A 20,605-nucleotide genomic window follows, 5' to 3' on the forward strand; every position below is an offset into this window, starting at 1 on the left:
TCAACCATGACAAAGTGACCTTTAAGCATGACAGAGTGACCTTCAACTATGGCAAAATGACCTCTAAACATGACAGAGTGACTTTTAAACATGACAGAGTGATGTTCATTCTTTTCCACCCTTGTTAAAGAGAGATCTCTGACCAGGTCTTTTTGTAAAGGACTGAAAGCAGAGAGAGAATCTCTTGATGATTGTGTTTTGGTGAGTTACAAATTTCCACAAAAGGAGGCAGCAGGTGTTCTGAATACTTTTGGTGTTGGCTATTGAATATTAGAAATAATATAATAAGGTATGGTAGGTGCACTGCCGAGGTACTCTTGAGCAAGACACTGAAGCCAAAAATGAATGTGTTCTGGCACCTTCTCCTACTTCCAGAACACCTTCCATGTTCTGTCTGCACCAGCTCGAACCAAGAAAACGCCGCTTCTCAGCCCAGTTCCCAACAGACAGACATCACAGACATCACCCATGATGTCACATGCTTGAATGAATTATAATTAATGATGTCATATCATATCCATTATTGCGGAAGGTCCAATGACGAAGAACCTGGGTCATGACTGGTCTCCCTGGAGGGCTTCATTACAGCAGTTGGTGAACTTCCCTCGGTGTTACCGCCTGAAAGTCTTGGTGAAGCAGTGTTTAATCAACTGCATTATTTTGCTGATGCCAGCGAAGAAGATTACAGGACAGTTAGCTACTTACTACAGATGAGAAGCAGCAGGAGGCAACCACAGAGCACCCAGAGTAAAGTAACACCGTGGTCTTCTCTTCTTAGAGTCACTGGAGACGTATTCATCCTTTGAAAGGGTGCAAGTTAGGCTAATCTCATTCTAAAGCCTCGACTTCACACCTTGACAGGATTTGTTTTTATTTTTTACTGGTCTGGCAGCAGTATGTTTCCTTATCATAAAAAAAAGATGGCCCGGTTCAACAGTTTAATCATATATACTGTATCATGTAACAACAGTTTGGCTTTCACAGACAAAGCTTTAGGTGAGACAGCAGTTACAATCTGAGTAGAAGTCCACACAAAACATCTGTATTTAACCATCTGCTCTGCCTACATTCTCTTATTGACACTGTAAATATCTGTACGAATAACTGAGGTTGGAATAAAACTTCATAATATTCAACCATCAGTAATTTAAGCCTTTGGTTAAGTGCTGTAGTTTAACAACCTAAGACAGCCAACCAATCATTCAAGTAGACATGAAAATCCTCTTATTATCAACTGAGAAGCTAAGAGAGCCGCAGAGCACACGTAGAAATGATTGTCATGCATTGAGGAATATAGAAGAAGCACAACCAACGTAGTTTCCTCAGAATTATCGTGTTAATGGCCTGAAGACACACGTGGAGGATCAAAGCACTTCTGAAAGCTCATGAAGATCTGAAAAACACATCAATCGCCTAAAATTAGTCCTTCATTCATCTAACCATTCATTTACAGTAGTCCCAGTACTCTAACTGCGGAGTATGGGTCCTAAAAAATAACCTTTAAACCTATTATTCATGTTTTTCTAATGTTCTAATGGTGGATCCCCTCCTAGAAATGTTGTTTATTACCTTTCTGTGAGAGGATGTTTAGCTCTCGGATGCTGTTCCATCTTCATCCTCTGATGTCATGTCTACCTCCAGATCACTATTCTCCTGGGGGGCATCTGGTTGGTGGGTAGGTTCCTAAGAGGCAGGGTCAGGTAGATGAGATTCCCCAGTGCTGTTATCCATGTCGTTTCAATAAACTGAATAATGACCTTAAAGCTTCTGATGTTGTTTTAAGATGTCATTTAAGAACTGAACTGAACACTGAATTATTGCTGATTTTACAAAAGCTTTTTCTCTCCTTTAGACGGGCTCCATCTGCCCAATTGGGTTCGGTGCTCATTGCTATGGGGACCAGGGTTAATCTGAAGAAAATGCAAATAAATGTGCTCACTTGAACAGTCTTTTCCCTGCAGCAAGTCCTCATGTGTCGGACCTCTCGCTCCAGCTTGGCTCGGGCTTTCTCACTGTCTTTAAAGCGGTTCTCAGCGTCTCGGAGCCTCAGCAGCTCCTCCTGCAGCAGGCTGTGTTGTCTCTGCAGAAGAACCAACTCCCCAGTGGACGAACCTGCTCTAGTCTCCCTGTTTGCACCGACCTGCCCCAGACTGTGACACAGTCCTGCCGCAGGCTCCTGCTCCTGCTGCAGCAGCTCTAAAATGGAGTCCTGTTTGATGACTGCAGCCTGAATAAAACCGAAATAAATCACAACTCAAAGCTTTACACAGGCTGAACTAAAATGAAACAATGGTATATTACTTCCTGGCTGGCAGACCTAATTCTAAAGATACTCTAAATGCACAACTCAGGATTAAACTCTTAACAGTAGGTGTGTTTTCACGGGACATCTACTCACCTGGAGTGCATGGAGGTAAACACTGAGATTCATCAGACTCTGAGAGATTTCCTGTCAAACAGACACACACACACACACACACATCAAACTATTATCTCACTAGTATAAGAAGGACGTGGAAGGACTTTTAGGTGGCTGTGAAATGGGTCCTGTATGTTGTATTTACTGTATTTACGCGTAAAGTCCAACACACACACACACACACACACACACACACACAAATGCATACTCATACAGACACACACCTATATAGAAATACACTGCCGATATATTGTATGTTTTTAATTGTATCTTTTAATTTTGGATGATTTATGATCACCATATTCAACATTTAATAGCCTTATCACGCAAACCCCAAAGCCTCCAGTCCGCCTCCCTGTGGAGGTGCTTCAGGGCAGAATATGGACATATTGAAGACCCAGATAAGCGGATGGAAGACGGATGGATGGATAGATCGACAGATGGACAGAAAAGATTTTCTAACTTTAGAATGCAAAAATAAACTGTAAATTCTGAACCAGCTAAAGAAGCGTTGCTAGCCTTTAGCTATCGAGCCCTCTGCTGTTGAACCAGGTCCTGACCAGGTACAGGACAAAGACTCACTCGATGCTGTAAGATGAAGATGAAAACCTTCCTCTGTAATTCTACAGCTGGAATCATTATGCTACTTGCCTTTGCTCCAATGAAGTCCTGGCTTCCATTCATATACAGATGCTCATAACCTGAACAGAGGGAAACAGTAGTTAATCATGGTTTCATTTCATGTCAGTAAAGCGAACAGTTTAGCGCCACCTTTGACTTTGACTAATCTCAAGTGGAAACCACAATCAAAACCATTTTTTCTTTTTTTAAATTTTCTTTTTTAATTAATTCGAAATAAAAATCATGTAAAAACAAAAAACATGTAAAAACATACATTAATAATCTAATAGACTGTATAATCTGGATTCACTCACGACTTTCTGCATCCATGTGGTTGTAATTGGTCTGAAAAGGGGCGGAGCCAAGAAGGAGCTCACTCAGTCTGTCCACTGTTCCAACACACACACACACACACCACACACACACACACACACACACACACACAAGAACATGTGAAAAACGAAAATGTTGGATTGATACAGAAAAATAAAGTCAACATTCTTAAAATGATTTAATTTGGTTATTATCAATATTATTAATAATAACATGAATAATAACCTTTATTTGTTGGGCAATAATTAAATTATTGTTATTGCTACACACACACACACACACACACACACACACACAGTACGTTACCTTCAGCTGTTGCATCCAGAAGGAGTTTTCCAGCTCGGGGTGCGTGGGGCACATCTGCCCTGAAGAGAGAGCGAGTGATGGGGGGCTGAAGACCCTCCTGACCACTGGTCACCTCTGCTAGCTCACAGAACAAGGTCACCCTCTCCTGCAGCAGCTCCAGCACCTCCTGGTTCTTCTGGTGGAGGTCAGCTGTAGGTGGAGGCGCACATTGAGCTGAATAGAGTCACGGCTCATCGTATGTTTGTAGTCCTTCAACATCAGCTTTACATTATGCACCAATAATATGATGGATGGATATAGATTGAAGAATATGCTTATGTTTAATTATACTTCCTGTCAGCAGTCACGTGACATGAGATGAAACTCTTTTAGGTCACAAGTGAAATCAGAAGCAATCAGAAGTTTCCTCTCATCTTTTTCTCCTCTCTCTCTGTAGAAGTCGCTAGACTTTTTAATGATCTCTGTTCATTTCTACATTGTTGCTCTTCACAACAGTTCTGGATCAATGTTCTAGAGAATATGGGATGGCTACAGTGTACACTTGTTCAGACACACGGAGACAGCTGTGACTCACCCCTGAGTCTTCTCAGAAAGGCCTTGTGTTCTGTTTCTATCAGTGGAAATTCTTCTCTGGATGGACATCTGAACATACACAGGAGATATTAAGATTAAGATTAAGATTATTTATATTGGTGAATGGCCAGAGGTGGTGCTTTGAGCACTGGATATTCCTTCTCACGCATGTGCGGGTAGAGTAATTATACAACAAAGGCACCTGGGTGACCCCTGGGTGGATCATATATACATATATATATATCTGGTGTCACCAGAGGCTCTGTTCCTTCTAGCTTCTCACAAATGCAGCTAAACACTAGCAGTTTGATTATAAAGCCTCATCACTTGGCATCACTCTGTCGGTGCTGTGGAAGTTTTCCCGCCCACCTGAGGGTCAGCCCTCTGCCTTTGCTTGGTCTGTCTCTCTGCCTTACATCACAGAACTGCACAGGGGTTGGGAAGGTCCAAGGGCTTTTTTCCACCATACAAATGATAATTGGGCTTTTGCAGCTATGCACAATCCAAGTAAGTGTGGCTTGGAGCGTCTCTGCCCTGTGGCACCTGCCATTGCCTCTCATTGTTCCCCCAGATGAAGTGTTCAGACCAAATGCACATTGTCGTCCTTGGTCCTTGGCACTCAAGAAGATCCAGCTGGACCAGAGCCTCTGGTGACTTTGGAATATATCCATGCTTCCAGGTCACCCAGGTTACTTTGTTGGTATAATTTCTGAACAGGAGTTGGAATATCCAGAGCTTAAAGTTCCGCCTCTGGTGGTCATCGGAATTCATAGAACTGTAGTTACATCTGTAATGCTTGAATTCTCCACATGATTTGCATTTGGGGTTTGAATACTGGTGCACAGTTGTCTATCCCAAAATATAGCTTCAACATTTATCTGGGGTTTGGGGCATCTTGCTGGTAGGAGCAGCAGTCTGGGATCAAACAAGGATCTTGTTTTATGGCTCTGAGACCCCCACATGATGCCTGACAGCCTCATCTATATCAGTGTCCAAAGACTGGCTGCAAACTTCCTTTTAGGGATTCAATTTAGGGAACCTGTTGAGGAAGGCTAACAAGATATCAACAAATTTTACGACCTTTAAATCTTTAGCAGGTCAGAACAGCTGCTATCCACGTTTTCCCCAGTTCAAAGTTTATAGAAGCATGACTGAGAAAGAATGATCATCCAGCAGAAGCTAATGTGAGAGTCTTCATCATCAGCATCATGTCCTGGTGCTGGTTCTGAAGGCCTGGGAGGGTTCTGATAGCAGAAGGTAAGATAAGAAAACAAAATATGGCAAAATCCTCACGTACCTGCTGACAGCATGCTGAATATGTCGCATCCAGACATTCTTTTTCTCCTTAGTTGTGGCATGGAATTCATACATCACAGGAGGGGAGGAGTCAATAATGAGGAACATTCCTCGCTCCTGATTGGCTATATCCCGCACAATTAGGTTTTGAAGGGACAGCACTGCAGGTTTGTCCTGGATCACACAGGAGAGAAACTATAGAGAGAGATGCTGCAGAAAGCATGCTAGGGTTATGCTAGGGTTATGCTAGGGTTATGCTAGGGTTATGCTAGGGTTAGGGGGACATTTGTCTTTCTCACTGGATTGACAAATTCAAAACTGACCATAACTTCAAACCTTCAGCAGTTATAAATCCAGTTATATGTGCTTTGCTTACCAGGCATGAAAAGATGTACCTCTGGTCTTTCTCCTGCAGAAACACCAGGACGTCTGTCATCAACAAGACCTGTACATCTAGACACAAACAGGCAAACACACATCTGGATGAAATATCAGTACATATGAGACTATATTTACTGTTGCATTTAGTGTCTGACTCCATTTATTAATGTTTGGATGTGACCATCCTCACTGGAGACAAAGTTGTCTGGTGACCAAACGTATCAAACTAAACACAGCACTCAAACGCAATTGATATTAAAAATTCCTCGCGTAACTATGCGGAATCCAAGCATGGAGAAATAAAGGACAATGACAGACAGCAGGACAAAAGTGCGAACCTGATGCTCAAACAAAGGAGAGCACGGCGTCCTGTCAGCATCAGAGTCACACATCACAGTCATCACATTACTGTATCATTGGAACCTTCCAGTGTCGTGTACCTTTGTGACGTGATCCGGGTGTTTTCCATAAAAGATTCCCATCATGGAGAAGTTTCCGACGGAGCAACTCTGCAGACTTGAAAAGTCCACCCTCCCTCACTCGTGTTTCAGCCCGGGGGTCCAGCTTGGACAGGATCTCTTTCAGCCGCTGGGTTTTCTCCAGATCTTCCATCTGTCAAACAGGACCAAGGTCATTATGATATGACTTGGTGCTTTCTTATTTCAAAATCTGCCATATTCCACCCCTTATTGTAGATAAATCCTACGTGTACCTGTTGGTCAACTGAACTAAGAAGCTCTTTGACCATGGAAAAAGCCTTGACCAGACAAGAAACTTCTTCATCATCACCTGAAGAGGAAGGTAGCGTTACAGGAATTGTAAAAATGGTACATCATTGAGTATTATTCATGCGCAATATCCGGTACTTGTAAATAAATACTTCTGTCCAATCTTTTTATACATGTGTGTACTATAAGGAAGCCAGCGTGTTGGTGTTGGAGGTGTGGGTCAAGAACATGTTTTATTCTGTTAAAGAGGACTCTTCTTTAAAGAGGTAGACACTATTGCAATCCCCTTTAGTTGGAATAGGAGCTTAGATCACCTTTCTTTTAATTTTAATCTCTCTGTGAGGAATTTTAGAGGAGTCTTTGGCCAAGATCCATCCTTTAACTCACACCATGAATGTTTTTGTTAGCAATGAACCAGATTTTGGATTTACACCTGTCTGGTCTCAACAGTTGTTGCGATTCGGAGCCAAATTGTGATGCCGACAAAAGAGATCACGTGACTCCGTTACTGGCTTCTCTTCCTTAGCTGCCCATTAAATCTAGAATAGTTTTTAAGATTCTTCGCTCATGCGCTCTTCATAAATCACTATCGACTAATTAGCCGTCTTTGTCCGTGTGGCTTATTATCACACATGCTTTATTGTTATAGATCATCCATCATACAATATGGAAAGTGATAGGAAATGAGAGGCTTACCAGTGGTGTTGTCTAGGATGCTCTGGATGAGGACAGGATACTTCGAGATCCTTTGAGTCACCAACAAGATGCACTCCTGGAAACCATGGCAGCGTAACAGCGGTCCACGACTGACCCTCTAGTTCGACAGAGAATACATTTAAATTTATTCAATATAAAAGCAAATAAGTAAGTCAATAATGCATGTAATATAAATAGATATTAATAAAGTGACAGTACAAGAGTAAACCATAGTGCAGTACATTGTTTTGCTATGGAGCTGTGTGATGATATAATTACAGTGATGCACTGAGTGAGCCTGATAAATAAATATGGCTGGATAACTATAAAAGACAATGACATCATAGAAACTAGTATGCAATGAATACATAGATATTAAAAAAACAACTGTAAAATAAATAAGTAGATTAGAAAAGTGTAGAAAATAAAAAATGGAAATGGTGAGATTTAAGACCCTGGAGTCTGGTGGTGGAGCATCTTATGAGCTTCTGAGAGGGTAGGAGCTAAAGAAGTTGTTGTTAGGAGGGTGGAAGAAGCCTTTGACAACTGTCTGGACCCTGTTCCTGCAGCAGCACCTTATATCTGTAACACTGCAGCTGGAGAACCAGGTAGAAATGCCAGAAGTCAGCAGGCTCTTCGCTGTCCCCCCGTAGAACAAGCCGAGGATCCTGGTAGGAAGGCTTGTCTAAATCTTCCCAGGAAGGATGTTTTTGTTCTTTGCCCAGGAAAGGATTTTCTCAACCCTTTTCACTCCATGATGGCTGACGCAGAGCGCTGTGTGGTTCGGTTGTGATCTTTGGAACCTTATCTATGGTCTTATCAACATTAAGCACCAGGGTGTTGTGTCTGCACCAGCTCTCGAAGGGATTGACCTTTGATGTGTGGTTTGAATATCTAATCAAAACATGTTGTCATTATTGGGGTCAGTGCGACAGGACGGTGTGAGTCTGTTCAGAACCAAAATGACCAATACAGAGCAAGTGAACTATCCTCTCCACGGTTATGCATTAAGTGTATAAATATAACATGTGACTGTGTACGATAGGTTTTTTCTATCTGTGAACAAAGGATTATTATAAAGTAAATATATGATTAAATATACGCAGTGTTGTGGATCACAGCTTCAGTTCTCTGCCAATAGCTGAATTCAGATGACATCATCCAGATCAGAACTGGACAATCCTTCTTCACCCAACTTTCTGAAGGGGGCGATTCAACGATGGGGATGTCTGAGGATGAGGGTTCCTTTTCTCAAAACCCTGCGACCCACCCGGCTTTAGAGGTGGATTGTTCAAACTCCCAAGGTTTCCCCCCTTCATACCCCCTTTATCCACCCGTTCAGGTTTGTAGCCACCTTGCTAGCTCTTCATTAGCAGGGTGGATTCATAGATAATGTTCCTCGTGCCAAGATAATGACTTTCATCAGGAGTTGTTCTATTCTATAGAACCAATAATCCACACATGAATGAAGAACAGACAGGATTGTTTGGATCTCTTACCCGTATGAAGGACTGAAACTTCTTGTCTCGTGTCAGCAGCTCCTTGTACAATTTGACGACTTTCAAGTGGCGGCTGCAGAACTCGGCATACGTCTTCTTCATGTCATCTGCATTCTGGCCCGAAAACTGGCCAACCAGCACATACATCGGCATTACTGTTTATCTCTTCATGATCTTTGTTACAGCCATGTAAATGTAATATTTTATCTAGTTATCAAATATATAACAGAGGTGTGCAACTATAAAATAAACATGGAAACTATTTGTCAAGAAATTGATCCATTTCAGCTTCAGTTGGGGGCAGCTGGAGTGGGAGGGAGAGCATTATGTAATATCTCCAGTATATTTACAGTCATTACATAAGACTGTGCATCAAAGACATGGCTGCTCCTTACTCTGTGTATTCCTGATTTATCCTGATACATGTGAAAGACATGTCTTTATGTGGCCACCTGTCATCAGTCTACAGGCTGATTCTGGCTCACATATGGGTTCAGCTAGTAGACTTTCTAGTCTTCCCCTCCCTCAGGAGCAACAGTCTTGAACCATTCATAGAGTTTTGTTATGTTTCTTTCTGCCTCATTGTGTCTGAATGCATTTTAAAGACTTTATATGGAGGGTATACATTTTAAAAAGAGATCATCTCTTATTTCTATCTCACATGATCTCATCAGTGCAGCCAGATTTTGGGATGAGATGGTGTGATTGTCACTCAGGATGTTACTCAGATGTGTGCTACCTGTTCCAATAGTACGTCTCCCAGCTGGTGAATGGTGAAATTATGCCCAGATCCAGGCTGCAGACTGCTGTCGCGACGAAGGAAGAGTTGATCCAGAAAGTGGGAGTGAATCCTGATCAGCTGATTAAGGCATGGGAACAGTCCATGGACAATACTGGGATTCAGCTGAAGCTCATCCAGCATGCCCTGACGTAGGACCCTCTCCATTATGTGCAGTGTTTGCACGTGACGCACCTCTGTCTGAATCAGCTCTGTAAATGACACGCCAGAAAAAGCATATATCACATTTAGCTTGTGTACTGCTCAAATTACTGGATGACCTTTAGCTGTTAGCCCAATATTCTGTTGTGCAGAGAAAACCAAAAGGAGTCCCTCTCTTTTACGTGTTTAACATGTTAAATAGCAGCTCTGCCTACACACAAACAATAGCCTAATTTGACACTAGATCCATAATTCCTGTCTCCAACCAGCCAACGGCAGTTTGAATGGTTACACTTTTGTTACATTTATGTCCAGCCAGACTGGGTCCCAACCTCTCCCCCTCGGTACAGGTACATATATACACTATTTTAGGTAGAGAAACCAACCACATTAACCCACTTAATTGTAAACCTTTAGGTTATTTCAGATAAACAATTCTTGCTCATATCTGGTAACATGAGGACAATAATATTGTCACCATAGATGACATCCTGCCTCTTGATGACATCTTTACGGTGCGTTTGGAGGTAACTGCTGTCCACAGCCATGCTCCACGAGTCGGCTTTGAAGTCCTTGCCCTCAAATTCGATCTCTTCCAGAACTGAGCTGTAGTACTGGTCTCCTGCACAACAACAGTCCATTAGCAGTGAATGACAAACTAATATTAGCTAGCTAGAGATTAGCCATCTCCCAGCTGTTTAACATTGCCCCACAACACTTTGTGATACCTTCATCAGCCAGAGACTCTATAGACATCGCTCTGGCCCTGAAGCTGAGGGAGTCTGTGGACTGGGACAGAATCCTGCGCAGACCCAGAGGAGAATCATCGTTCAGGGTCCTATAAAAGCACACAAGTACTTTTCTGAATAACACAGATTAGCCAGACTGGAAATAACCTCATAACCATTCAAGCATAAACATATAAAAACCAATATTGTCTGTGATCTATAAGTGATAAGTGCATTTACCCAATGTTGTTAGTGGACACACTTTTGGACAGTAGTAGGCTGGACCGTCCAAGGCGAGATCCCAGAAGGGGTTGTCGGAAGCTGTCAGAGGGATAGATGGCCGAACTTGGGCGCTTATTTATTCCTGTAGCTAGCGAAAAAAAAGATGATGCAGATGGAAAAGGGAATACAACAACAAGGGCGTCAACAAGGGAAATGTCATGGTCTTTGAAATGTGAGCAAAACAGTAAAAAGTCAAGAATGTGGACAGAACGGAAGACTTTCACTGTGGTACCAGGAAACACTACCAGGAAGAGAGGGGAGAGACATCTGCACCTGAGGAAATATTCAGGCAACATGATGAGACGGCACACAGCAACGTGAGAGCACAGGGGACGCAGAAAGGCCAAAAACAGACAGGACAGACGAGAAAATACAGCAAAACCAGCCCAGAGCCAGTAAACAAACCCTACATGGTCAAAGAAAAATATTGGGGCTGACAAAAGGAACTAGGGACACTGGCAGCAGAGGCAGAAGAAGCAGCTCATCGTCTCATCGGGGAAAACCTTTCTGGAAACTTCAGCCAGCCTGAGAGGCCGATCTGCTGCTCCGCTCTCGGTCACCTGGTCTCCCGCTCTAACAACGATCGAAAGGACATTTCTAGGTGCACTTCTTGACACATGGATTTCATATTTTACACGATGACTCAGTACCTTTGTGGCTACGTTTTAAAGTTGGAACGGTCCTTCTAGGTGAATGTATGCCGGAGCCACGGGCCCTCAAACTGGGGGTTAAATTCCATGACCTTTCCAGACCTCACCTATTAGTTACAATGGGATTTAAGGCCTTGAACGCAAGTATATATTCGCCCCACCCAGGACTAATTACAAGAAAAGTCATAGCCACCGATTCTCATAATTTAACCAGGTTCTGGGAAAGTTTGGTGTCTCTACACCAAAGCGTCTAGGAGAAGATACACGCATACTCTTGCTGTCTTGTCGAAGATATGGACGATGGAACCGCCACCAGGTATCATTTTAATGAATTTGACAGATCACCGTCCCTGAGTGAAGCACTAGCAGCTCCTACAGCCTGTTTCCACCACCTTTGGGATGCAGTGATGCTTCTCCACTGAGATGACTTTACGAGAGAGAGAAGCGCTGTCGTTATGGTTACCTTGACTCAGTTTTCCACCCAAACGATGCGCCACATCCACTACAAACATTTGGTCACATGGTTTGACGATGTGGGTGCGTAGCTAAGATGGCAGAAAAAAACACAGACGACCCTGTTCTAAATATGATAAATAGTTTGAGCAGAAAAACGAAGGCAACCACAGGATTAATACCTCGGAACCTTCTCAAAGAGGCACAATTTCATCTGCATCTTATCGTATGGAGGAAATCAGCCTCCCGTACCTGGACAATGAGGGGGTTCCACAGCAGGGGGGCTCATAGCTAAATGCCGTTCCCCCACAGCAGAGAGGTTTATTGGGATTATAAAGTGCTATTATCTCATCCAGGTAGGGAGGAGCTTGGCCTTCCTGATGCTGTTAGCCATAAATTGGGTCATGAGAACATCTATAGCAGAACACTTTGGACACAGGTGGATTCCCTCGACTTTGCTGACTGCTTTGCCTTTCTTTACCACACCCAGCCACCAATGAAAGGCTTCAGAAGTGGTGGAAAGCTCCGCCTACCTTCGCGTGGTCCCGTGATAGGACATACCTGTGCAGTATGGTGGCTTTACAATGTCTTCCCGGTTAGATGCTTCACAGTCAAATATAAGAGATTTATTAGAAAGTGAAATCATTCTGGATTATTCCACATTAAATCACAGAGGGGATCAACATCTGCTCAGACATGTGGTATTAATTAGCTGCAGGGAATATGCCAAAAAGTGGTATGGGGTTGTTTTTCAGGGCTATGATAACGCTTCAGTTTGGGAAACATGTGGACCAGTGAACAAAGAAAAGCCCACGAAGACACGATGAGTTGGGAAGAACTTCGCTGGCCTGCATAGAACGCTGACCTCGAGCTCGTCGAGCATTTTTGCTCTAACACCAGTACTACACAAATTCCCACAACCACAAACCAAAATCTCATCCCAGGAAGAGCGAAAGCTGTTAGAGCTGCAAAAGGAAACCACCTCCAGAAAGGGTAGGTCACAAAAGTCCCTGTTGGTGGGATCGTTCAGCCCCTCAATACTTTTGCCCATATAGCGAAGAACCATCGATTCTGACAGATAATAGAGGTAAAGAGTAAGTAATTGGGAAAAAAATGGGAAAAATAAAGTAAGCAGAAAGAACAGACAATAGTAGACAATAGGACAGACAGGATGTTCAGGAACCAAAGGTCCTCACGTTTGGTGTGCAGCATGGTGTTCTGGAGGGCAGATCTATTCCGCATCAGAGCTGTCTTCTGCTGCTGCGGGGACAGAGGACACACGGAGGTCAAGAACAAGCTACACAGGCAACATGTAATCATCCCAGTCAATCACGCTCCCAGGATTACTGCTCGTTTACCCGCCATTGACAGATTACCACGTGATACCGTAAAGGCTGATGGGATATATTACCGAGTTCGGGTGCATCGGTTGTACACTACTTTTTGCAGTGCATTGTGGGATACATTGAGTGCACTCGCGATGCTCACTAAGAATTCGGACACTATTTCAAAATGGCGTCCACACAATTGAGTGCACTATGTAGGGTATAGGGGGTGGTTCGGACACAGCCAATGACTGAGTCTAACTGGTCCACATCAGCAGATCAGCTCAGTTAAAATCTAAGTTAAGATCCATCCATCCATCCATCCATCCATCCATCCATCCATCCATCCACCCATCCATCCATCATCCCTCCATCCATCCATCCATCCATCCATCCATCCCTCCATCATCCATCCATCCATCATCCATCCATCCATCCATCCATCCATCCATCCATCCATCCATCCATCCCTCCATCATCCATCCATCCATCCCTCCATCATCCCCCCTCCATCCATCCATCATCCATCCTCCCTCCATCCCTCCATCATCCACCCATCCATCCATCCATCCCTCCATCCATCCATCCACATCCATCCATCCATCCATCCATCCATCCATCATTCATCCATCCATCCATGGCATCCATCCCCCATCCATCCATCCATCCATCCATCCATCAATCCATCCATCCACCCCTCCATTCATCCTCCATCCATCCATCCATCCATCCATCCATCCTCCATCCATCCATCCATCCCTCCATCCATCAATCATCCATCCCCCCTCCATCCACCCCTCCATCATCCATCCATCCATCCCCACCCTCCATCCACCCCCATCCATCCTCCCCCCCATCAATCCTCCATCCATCCACCACCCCCTCCATCCATCCATCTTTATTTCTATAGCGTCTGTTACAATCAAAATTGTCTCCAGGCGCTCTACAGAGTCCCAGGGTCTGACCCCCAACAAGCAACGGTGGCAGGAAAAATTCCCCTTTAACAGGAAGAAACCTTGATCAGGACCAGGCTCATATGGGGGGACCCTCCTGCTGGTGGCCCGGAGAAGTGGGGGGAAGGACAGTTAGAAGAGAGAATAGGCAGAACAGCAAGTACATGAGTGGTAACACTGGACACTCACTACAGTCTGGGACAGGATGGAAGGAGGAGCAGGTTAACACACACAAGGGGGGGGCTGGGAATACTTAGGGATAGAGTCTATAGGAAAGAACCAGGGGGAGAAAGGGAGAGGACAGAGACAGAGAGTACAGGACAAGAGGAGACCAGAGGAGAAAGAGGGGCACAAGGAAGACAGGATGCAACCATAGGAAAATATCCACAACAGGAAGATGCTAAAAGTATCATTCAACCAACTATAACAAACATGAAAGCTCATTCTTCTCATTTCCAATGTCATCAACCAACATTTGATCCAGATATGGCAGGACACCATAGTCCTGTACTGACCTTCACATAGATACGTTGTGTTAGAGGACCAGGACTACCAAACAGATGAGTGCTACCTTGTTTCAGCACCCTTTATCCAAAACAAAGCTCGAGCCTCTTCGGTCTCAGACAAATCTGCAGCTTCACATAAATGTGTCTGATTGCATCTTACCCGTTGTTTCATTTTGGCACAGTTGGGCAGAGTGTCTCGGCACCGGTTGTGGATGGTGACGTTACATGCTGGAAAACAACGCAGACACCCTCAACACTAAGAATGTTTGGACACAGTATCCTTTTCAGACACTGTTGAGAAGAACGCTGCTATCTCTTCACATGAGAGCATCTGGTTCGTGTCCTTACTGGAGCAGCTGAGCGCCTCCTTAGCTGTGATGCTTTTGTTGCAGGCTGAGCAGAGTGTGGTTCCTGACACCGTCAACGAGGTGAAGAGGTGTCCGTTGCTGTAGCATCCATCATCCATCCATCATCCATCATCCATCCATCATCCATCCATCCTCCATCCATCATCCATCCTCATCCATCCATCCACCCATCCGTCATCCATCCATCATCCATCCATCCATCCATCCATCCTCCATCCATCCCTCCTCCATCCATCCACCCATCATCCCTCCATCCACCCACCCATCCATCCATCCATCCATCATCCATCCATCATCCATCCATCCATCCATCCATCCATCCATCCATCCATCCATCCATCCATCCATCATCCATCATCCATCCATCCACCTCCATCATCCCTCCATCCATCCATCCATCCATCCATCATCCATCCCTCCATCCATCCATCATCATCCATCCATCCATCCATCCACCACCTCCATCATCCATCCATCATCCTCTCCATCCATTCCATCCATCCATCCTCCATCCATTCATCCTCCTCCATCCACTCCATCCATCTCCATCCATCCATCCATCCATCATCCATCCATCATCCATCCATCCATCATCATCCTCATCCATCATCCATCCATCATCCATCCATCATCCTCATCCATCCATTCATCCATCCATCCATCCATCCATCATCCGCATCCATCCACCCACCCACCCCCACCCATCCATCCATCCATCCATCCATCATCCATCCATCCATCCATCATCATCCGTCATCCATCCATCATCCATCCATCCATCCATCATCCATCCATCCATCCACCCCCATCCATCCATCCATCATCCATCATCCATCCATCATCCATCATCCTCCATCATCCATCCTCCATCCATCATCCATCATCCATCCATCCACCCATCCTCATCCATCCATCATCCATCCATCCATCCATCCTCCATCCATCCATCCATCCATCCATCCACCCATCATCCCTCCATCCACCACCCATCCATCCATCCATCCATCATCCATCCATCATCCTCCATCCATCCATCCATCCATCCATCCATCCATCCATCCATCCATCCATCCATCCTCACTCATCCATCATCCATCCATCCATCTCCTCCATCCCTCCATCCATCCATCCATCCATCATCCATCCATCCATCATCCATCCATCCATCCATCCATCCACCCCTCCATCCATCCATCCATCATCCATCCATCCTCCATCATCCATCCATCCATCCATCCATCCATCATCCCTCCATCCATCCACCATCCATCCATCCTCCATCATCCATCCATCCATCTCATCCATCATCCTCCATCCATCCATCATCCATCCTCCATCATCCATCCATCCTCCATCCATCATCCATATCCATCCATCCATCATCCATCCATCCTCCATCCATCATCCATCATCCATCCCTCCCCCCCCACCCATCCATCCATCCTCCCCTCATCCATCCATCCATCCATCATCCATCCGTCATCCATCCATCATCCATCCATCCATCCATCATCCATCCATCCATCCCCCACCCATCCATCCATCCATCATCCATCATCCATCCATCATCCATCATCCATCATCCATCATCCATCCATCATCCATCCATCCATCCATCCATCATCATCCATCCTCATCCATCCACCCATCCGTCATCCATCCATCCATCCATCCATCCATCCATCATCCATCCGTCATCCATCCATCATCCATCCATCCATCCATCATCCATCCATCCATCCACCCACCCATCCATCCATCCATCATCCATCATCCATCCATCATCCATCATCATCATCCATCATCCATCATCATCCATCCATCCATCCATCCATCATCCATCCTCATCCATCCATCCACCATCCACCATCCATCCATCATCCCTCCATCCATCCATCATCCATCCATCCATCCATCCATCCATCATCCCTCCATCCATCCACATCCATCCATCCATCCATCCATCATCATCATCATCCATCCCTCATCATCCATCCATCCTCATCCATCATCCATCATCCATCCATCCATCATCCATCATCATCCATCCATCCATTCCATCCATCCATCCATCCATCTCTCATCCATCATCCATCCATCCACCCACCCACCCATCCATCCATCCATCCATCCATCATCCATCCATCCATCCATCATCCACCGTCATCCATCCATCATCCATCCATCCATCCATCATCCATCCATCCATCCACCCACCCATCCATCCATCCATCATCCATCATCCATCATCATCCATCATCCATCATCCATCATCCATCCATCATCCATCCATCCATCCATCCATCATCCATCCATCATCATCCATCCTCCACCTCCGTCATCCATCCATCATCCTCCATCCATCCATCCATCCTCCATCCATCCATCCATCCATCCACCCATCATCCCTCCATCCACCCCCCATCCATCCATCCATCCATCATCCATCCATCATCCATCCATCCATCCATCCATCATCACCATCCATCCATCCATCCATCCATCCATCCATCCATCCATCATCCATCCATCATCCTCCATCCATCCTCCATCATCCATCCATCCATCATCCATCCACCCCTCCATCCCTTCATCATCCATCCATCTTCCACCCCTCCATCATCCATCCATCTTCCACCCCTCCATCATCCATCCATCCACCCCTCCATATTTCTATAGCGTCTGTTACAATCAAAATTGTCTCCAGGTGCTCTACAGAGTCCCAGGGTCTGACCCCCAACAAGCAACGGTGGCAGGAAAAATTCCCCTTTAACAGGAAGAAACCTTGATCAGGACCAGGCTCATATGGGGGGACCCTCCTGCTGGTGGCCCGGAGAAGTGGGGGGAAGGACAGGCAGAAGAGAGAATAGGCAGAACAGCAAGTACATGAGTGGTAACACTGGACACTCACTACGGTCTGGGACAGGATGGAAGGAGGAGCAGGTTAACACACACAAGGGGGAGGCTGGGAATAATTAGGGATAGAGTCTATAGGAAAGAACCAGGGGGAGAAAGGGAGAGGACAGAGACAGAGAGTACAGGAAGAGGAGACCAGAGGAGAAAGAGGGGCACAAGGAAGACAGGATGCAACCATAGGAAAATATCCACAACAGGCAGATGCTAAAAGTATCATTCAACCAACTATAACAAACATGAAAGCTCATTCTTCTCATTTCCAATGTCATCAACCAACATTTGATCCAGATATGGCAGGACACCATAGTCCTGTACTGACCTTCACATAGATACATTGTGTTAGAGGACCAGGACTACCAAACAGATGAGTGCTACCTTGTTTCAGCACCCTTTATCCAAAACAAAGCTCGAGCCTCTTCGGTCTCAGACAAATCTGCAGCTTCACATAAATGTGTCTGATTGCATCTTACCCGTTGTTTCATTTTGGCACAGTTGGGCAGAGTGTCTCGGCACCGGTTGTGGATGGTGACGTTACATGCTGGAAAACAACGCAGACACCCTCAACACTAAGAATGTTTGGACACAGTATCCTTTTCAGACACTGTTGAGAAGAACGCTGCTATCTCTTCACATGAGAGCATCTGGTTCGTGTCCTTACTGGAGCAGCTGAGCGCCTCCTTAGCTGTGATGCTTTTGTTGCAGGCTGAGCAGAGTGTGGTTCCTGACACCGTCAACGAGGTGAAGAGGTGTCCGTTGCTGTAGCGGGCCTCCCGCTCCCGTAGAGCGTTCTCCTGCTCTCTCTGGCGTTCTCTTTCTTTATTCTGTAAGACATGAAGGCGTAAGACGAGTGTTTAGAGAAGATTGTGCCTTATTGTTAAAAGCATCTTGAATGTAATGCACAGACATGTCTTCTCAGAAGACTACGTCTCTGTCCTCCTGTCTGAGGTCCAGTACCATCTCCTGTATCAGCATTGGTCTCCCACACACTCACCTCACTCACCTGACTTTGGCTTCTCACAGATTGTTGATGAGGAGCATTTTGTAATGTTTAGAGGTCTGTCAGGGTTGGAGGTCACCCTGTCATGGATGAAGGTCACTTTCATGCTTAGAGGTCAATCTGTCATGGCTGGGGGTCACTTTGCCATGTATAGAGGTCACTCTCTTGGTTAAAGGTCAATCTGTCATGTATAGAGGTCACTCTCATGTATAGAGGTCACTCTGTTGTGTATAGAGGTCACTCTCATGTATAGAGGTCACTCTCACGTATAGAGGTCAATCTGCCGTGTATAGAGGTCACTCTCATGTATAGAGGTCAATCTGCCGTGTATAGAGGTCACTCTTGTGGTTAAAGGTCACTCTGACATGGTTAAAGGTCACTGTCATGTTTCAATGTCACCAATTTAAAAGGCATCAATATGTGTCGTTAGGGTCACACATTTAGAGTTGAAAGTTGTACAGATGTACGATGATCATCAGTAATCTGCAGTACTGTGCCGGTGATCCACTCTGTGTCGGGCCTAAAGCTGCTGAGGCGCACTCATGTTTCCATGACAACCGTACAGGTCAGCTGCTTTCACAATCAAACTGTCGAGGTTTTCAGAGGATTCTTCAAAAGTCCAGGTCAGTGTTGGGTCACAGAAATGTGAGCGAAGGTGTCAGGCAGGTTGTGCCTCCGGGGCCCCACGAGGGCCCGTACCTGGGCTCTGAGAACGGGGCCAAACTATTGAAATGTTCACGATAGTCACCAACCTCCTAAACCTGAACATGACCTGTGTCTTATTCAATGTGATGCCCCACTTAAAACCTGTTTTTAACCCGAGTGATGGATGGAGGGGCTCACAGATGGACCTACTTGCTCCATACATCCCACCTATAGGACACATCCAGAGCTGAAGCTCCATGCTGAGTTCACTTTAGTCATTTGAACTTCTTTGGGCTTGAGAACATCCTGTGAAAGCAGAAATATCACACAAACACCTACACTTCCATTACTATGGCAACAGTTGCTAGTCAAATATCCACTCAAGATACACTCCCACACGCCTGCGTGCACACACACACGCACACACACACAAACACACACCTACACACACAGAGGGTCAGTTACAGACACTCGGTAGATCTACATGAGGTGCGAAGTGAAGCCAGCGTCGATGTTCTATCAGAGCTTATTTCCGTGTCTGAAAGAGGAACTGTTGTAACTGCGACGCGTGACCACGACAGAAACACGAGTTCCTCCAGCAATGGTGGCTCCATGTTTCTAGAATGTAAAGTCACTTTGAATCCTTCCTCTGATGGGTTCAGTCACGACATACAAACACAATCAGTTTAAACTGGGAGGAATGGGAAGCCGTGGACGCGCTAACTCACCCGCAGGTTGATCTCCCTCATCCTCTCTTGCCGCAGCTTTGACAGGTTCGTAACTCTGGTTATGGTGGACATTTCTAGCAAAATCAAAAGCTTCCAGGAAAAAAAATCAAGTTGATGTTGGTGGATCCTTCAGGTCTCTGCTGAAAATGAAAGAAAGTAAATGTTGCTTCCTGACTGGGCACCAGCAGGAGGCTGCTAGAGTGGCTGTTCTGACTTCTGAATCATCCCCCGCTCTCTCTCTTACACACACGCACACACACAC

At 45.2% G+C, this 20,605-nt stretch overlaps 2 protein-coding genes across 2 annotated transcripts in view; both read right to left on the bottom strand.

Moving 5' to 3' along the window:
* Nucleotides 1-924: 924 nt before the first annotated feature.
* On the bottom strand, nt 925-20,558 carry LOC130517828 (rho guanine nucleotide exchange factor 2-like). Its single transcript, XM_057019976.1, has 22 exons — nt 20,344-20,558; nt 18,632-18,794; nt 18,444-18,511; nt 13,102-13,165; nt 10,761-10,884; nt 10,521-10,630; nt 10,271-10,414; nt 9,592-9,842; nt 8,853-8,978; nt 7,354-7,471; nt 6,642-6,718; nt 6,370-6,541; nt 5,925-6,001; nt 5,550-5,722; nt 4,254-4,321; nt 3,680-3,868; nt 3,355-3,429; nt 3,071-3,120; nt 2,399-2,449; nt 1,940-2,227; nt 1,570-1,683; nt 925-1,393 (listed from the first exon to the last, which is right to left on the bottom strand). The coding sequence occupies exons 1-21, from the start codon at nt 20,413-20,415 to the stop codon at nt 1,588-1,590; spliced, it is 2,556 nt and encodes an 851-aa protein (XP_056875956.1). The 5' UTR covers nt 20,416-20,558; the 3' UTR covers nt 925-1,393; nt 1,570-1,587.
* atat1 (alpha tubulin acetyltransferase 1) overlaps nt 16,146-20,605 on the bottom strand; it is a 38,582-nt gene continuing 34,122 nt past the window's right edge. Inside the window, exon 6 of the transcript XR_008947831.1 lies at nt 16,146-16,161. The gene's annotated coding sequence lies outside the window, so the exon portion shown is untranslated. The remainder of the gene's footprint in view (nt 16,162-20,605) is intronic.

This window comes from Takifugu flavidus, chromosome 21, assembly GCF_003711565.1.
Source record: "Takifugu flavidus isolate HTHZ2018 chromosome 21, ASM371156v2, whole genome shotgun sequence".
In the NCBI taxonomy this organism is placed as follows: domain Eukaryota; kingdom Metazoa; phylum Chordata; class Actinopteri; order Tetraodontiformes; family Tetraodontidae; genus Takifugu; species Takifugu flavidus.

Coding starts and splice junctions, on each gene's coding strand:
- LOC130517828 (XM_057019976.1), bottom strand. CDS start 20,415: ATGTCCACCATAACCAGAGTTACGAACCTGTCAAAGCTGCGGCAAGAG. Junction 9,843..10,270: donor GAGGCAGGATGTCATCTATG/GTGACAATATTA, acceptor TGTCATTTACAG/AGCTGATTCAGACAGAGGTG. Junction 7,472..8,852: donor AGTTTCAGTCCTTCATACGG/GTAAGAGATCCA, acceptor CTGTCGAACTAG/AGGGTCAGTCGTGGACCGCT.